Source organism: Cynocephalus volans, chromosome 10 (assembly GCF_027409185.1).
Source record: "Cynocephalus volans isolate mCynVol1 chromosome 10, mCynVol1.pri, whole genome shotgun sequence".
Taxonomy (NCBI): Eukaryota; Metazoa; Chordata; class Mammalia; order Dermoptera; family Cynocephalidae; genus Cynocephalus; species Cynocephalus volans.
In genome coordinates, this window is record NC_084469.1 from 90,701,285 (window position 1) to 90,705,441 (window position 4,157).

The 4,157-nt window shown below is 47.7% G+C and overlaps 1 protein-coding gene across 1 annotated transcript; it reads left to right on the forward strand.

The window, feature by feature from the left end:
- Positions 1–2,926: 2,926 nt before the first annotated feature.
- Positions 2,927–3,471, forward strand: PMIS2 (PMIS2 transmembrane protein). Its single transcript, XM_063109939.1, has 2 exons — positions 2,927–3,178; positions 3,343–3,471. Exons 1-2 carry the CDS (start codon positions 2,927–2,929, stop codon positions 3,469–3,471), a joined length of 381 nt encoding a protein of 126 aa, XP_062966009.1.
- The last annotated feature ends 686 nt before the right edge of the window (positions 3,472–4,157 follow it).

Below are 4,157 nucleotides of genomic sequence, written 5' to 3' on the forward strand. Positions count from 1 at the left end.
ACCTAGGTTAATTCCAAATCTTGGTTGTTGTGAATAGTGCTGCAATAAACATGGGGGTTCAGATGTCTCTGGTCTGTGGGTATTTCATTTTTTCTTTCAGTTCTGTGTTGGGTTATTTGCTGTTCCCACCACTTAAACTCTGCACTGGAACTAATTTGTTGTCCTTTGCTTATTTTTACAACGAGGCAACTTCCTGTGGGGACTGGAACTTGAGCTCCGTGGTTGATCTGAATTGCTGCTTTGCCACTGATTCCCTAGGGAAGGCTTTTCGTGCAACTCAGGTTTCAATGGTGGACTTTATAGGTACTTCTGGCTCTCGTGAGACTCGGTATATCTGGGTTGTGTGGAAACTCTAATCTGGGCCAGAGTCTTTCAGCAAACTGTACCCCCTGCAGTTCTATATTCCTGACCAGTCTCCACTGAGAGGTCCTGCGCTGATTGGGGGGCAGATCAGCTGTCCTTGCTGGGCTCCAGTGTTCTCCTGGTGGGCTCGTCTCCCACACCACCATGCTCCAAACACTTCCCATGGGACGGGCCATGCACTGGTCCCTTGCATGACTCACTGGCCTCTGAGTGGCTCCTTTTTTTCAGCTGTTCTGGCTCCTCACTCTTATGTGAGTCCATGGGAACCCTATTAGTGGTCTTGTTGGCCTGGGTGCCACCAAGGCCCTCTTCTCCCCTCCCACCTCCAAGCAACTTCATCCGAAGGGCCCAGCTGGGCTTTTTGCCAGCTCCTGCTCCATGTGCTCAGCAGCTCCAGCCTGGAAGTGGTTGGGGCTCTAAATATTCAGAGTGGTTCTTTCTTTCATCACGGCTTCTCCTGCCTTCACTTACTCCATAGATCTCTCCTCCTCTTCCCCTGAGCTCTAGTGGCCCCAGCTTGGCTATCGTTGTTTTTTAATAGTTGTAAATTGGTTGGTTTGTGGTAGAGAATGACGCTAGGGACCATCTAGTCTGCCATCTTCCCACTTTCAATTGAAATGTAATGATTACATGGGTGTGGCATTTTGCCTGCCCATTGGCTGAAGAGTGGGTCGATAATTGATGCCAGATGACCCAGCCTTATGGAGGTCACTGACAATAGCACTAGTGTTGACACTGGGACCAAGTTCAGCTGTGGCTTACCAGGCTGCTCCACAGGCAGATCGATGTCAAGGTCCAGAAGAGATACTGAGAGTTTGAGAGGAAGCAGATGAGCTTAGGGAAGCATGGGGTGCTAGGAGAGCTAGAAGTTTCTCTTGTCAATCCAGGGTTACTTGATGGGCTGGTAATTTACCCATTGTCTCAGATTTCTGCCACCCTCCTTTATGCTACTCAATGATACTGAAGCTGAATTGAAAACTGTATTTCCCTGTTGTGTTTGCTTTCTGGCTTCCAGTTAGGTCCTGCTAATGAGGTGTACCTGTGAGAGACTGGCATGTGGGAGGAGGAAAAAAGGGACTGTATTGTAGCTTCCAGTTCAGGTTTGCATCCCTCCAAAAGCTCTGGCAGCAGCCTCCAGCTTCTTTCAGCACTCAACAACAGCCTTGTTGTTACCTTTTCAAAGCAGCAGTTCTCAAAGTGTGGTCTGAGGACTTTCTGGGGTTCCCCAACACTGTTTCAGGGGAGTCCACAAAGTCAAAGCTATTTTCATAATAAAACTATGTTAATCTGCTGTTTTCATTCTCATCCCGTCATGAGTATACAGTAGAATTTTGCAGAGACTAAATGATATATGATATGTAGCAACAAATTGAATGTAGAAGCATATATGAAAATCCAGCCATCTTCTATTCAGCCAGACATCAAAGGGAGTTGCAAAACTGCAAAATAATGCCACTCTGCTCACAAATGTTTTGGAAAATACAGTTATGGTTCATGAAGACAATGTTATTTATATTAGCATGTCATGATTTTTATTATTTTTAAATAAAATAATAAATATTGAAAAATTTCGTTTTAATTCCAATATAGTAAATGTTGGTAGATACAACTCACATAAGCAAAAGTACTTTGGGGGTCCTCAATAATTTTTAAGAGTGTGGAGGTGTCCTGAGACCAAAACATTTGAGAACTGATGTTTTAGAGTTAACATCAGTAGTTAAGTCATGCACCCCTGCCATTCACAGTACCAGCTGTGCCATGCATCCTCACCTAATAGCAGTGCCCCACACTGGAGATTTGAGCAACTGCAGGGCCCCCTTCTTGGAGGCCCATACCTACTCATTAGGATGCACCTATCTTCAGAGGCCTGAGCACCAACCATACTGTTCCCCCTTCCCTAAGTCCTGGTAACACCCTCTTCTCTTTTGTCCACCCAGCTCTAGGAGTGGTAGCTAATTCCTGCTCATGTTAATCTGAATTATCTCAGCATCTCCCTTTTGCTCTTTAAGTATTAAAGACCCCCTTTTCTGTCTGCCTTCCTTCCTTCCTTCCTTTCTGTCAGTAAGGACTAATCATTTTTAAATTCAATACTTTATAGTCCGTTAAAATGACATTTTTCATTTTCCTTCCCTCTGTTTGTAAATCTCCTACTTTTCCTACCAGCCTTGTCTACTTCCTCTCTCCAGCAGCTCTTGGCAGGCCTTCCTGATACTGCCCGCCTCCCCTGTCTGCAGACAGGGGTCTACAGGAAAAAGAAAGAGCCAAGATGGAGCACTTATGACTTCCAACGGAGCCTTATCAGGGTGGGCGGAGTCAGTGTCCTGATAGAGGGTGGAGGTTGGCTCCTCGCTAGGAGTCCTGGAGTAGCCCAGACCGGCGGGACCACACCCCTTTATGAGGGCAGCCAATCAGGACTTAAGACGCTAGTTTCTCCATTGTGAAGAGGCGGCTTTGGACGGTCTGGGTCTTGGGGTTCTGTTTAGAAGAAGGGGAGGCGCGGTGGGTCTGGCTGTCTGTTCTCAAGACACTTGGGGGTCTCTGTCTTTGCCTGGGTGGAAAGGTCATGGGCCCGAACACCCCAGCGGAGACACCTGGCCCAGGAGACGCGCCCGCCCCAGCCGCAGGAGACGAACCTGCTGCAGGCGCCCCTGGTGCCCCCCCAGGCACCCCAAGTGCCCCAGGTGCCCCAACCGAAGAGCCTACACAGACGCCTGAAGAACTGGCGTTTTACGCCCCGAATTATGGGTGTCTGGTCATCTTTGCTGTAATTCTTTTCCCTCCCCTTGGACTCGCAGCTGTCTACTTCAGTACCAAGGTAAAACAATGCCCAAGCCATGGCCCATCCTGTCCTCTACTTGCCCACTGCATCTGTTCCTGTCCTGGGACCTGGGTAGGGGTTTTCCCTCAGTTACCACAGGTACAACCCTCTTCCAAGGGTTTCTGGACTCAGAAACCTACATCTGTGTCCCCACCCTACAGACCACACAGGCCAACAAGAACAGTGAGTGGGAAGAGGCTTACATCAACTCAGGCAGAACTGGATGGCTGAGCGTGTTCGCCATACTCATCGGCTTAGGCCTCATTTACGCCTATGCTCTTTATATGTGAAGGCCAGGCCCAGCAGCCCAGGGGTCCACTCCCCAACCCATCCACCAAAACACTGACCAGCCAAATCAGCCACCATGCAAGAAACTCAACAGCTGAGACATCCTCTAGCCAAGAAACCCACCAAAGAAGGAATTCAACATCCGAGTAACCCACCAGCCCAGGAACACTCAGGCCACCTGTCTGTACTACTTCAGCTCACTTGGCCTCCAGAGCTGTCTTCATTTGCCTTGGGACTCCATACTTCATGCTCTAGATCCGCTTAGCTCCTTGACGTTGGGCTGCTCTTTCAGAGAAATATTTATTTAAACCAATAAAGTTGAAGACAATGCTCTGGTGTCTCGTGTGTGTAGGGGGATGTTTTCTAAGTCAGTATTTGTGTTTTGCTGGGGTATGTGTTTCCTAGGTCATGTGAAAATCAGAATGTCCTAATGGTGAAGCCCAGGGACATGGAAATCAGACAGATGTGGGTTTACATCCCATCTCTGTCACTTGAAAACTGTATATGCTTGAACAAAATACTTCTCTTAAGACTGCTTCCTTTGTAAAGCAGGCATCATAATTGCCAATGCTGGGTGATATTTAGAAATTCGAATCAATGTTTATTCTCTAGGTGTTTTCCCATTCAAGCTGGGATGGCTAGGTTTCTAGTGTCTCAAAGCAGGGATAGGAAAACAAATCTCCTCCAG

Coding starts and splice junctions, on each gene's coding strand:
- PMIS2 (XM_063109939.1), top strand. CDS start 2,927: ATGGGCCCGAACACCCCAGCGGAGACACCTGGCCCAGGAGACGCGCCC. Junction 3,179..3,342: donor CTGTCTACTTCAGTACCAAG/GTAAAACAATGC, acceptor CCCACCCTACAG/ACCACACAGGCCAACAAGAA.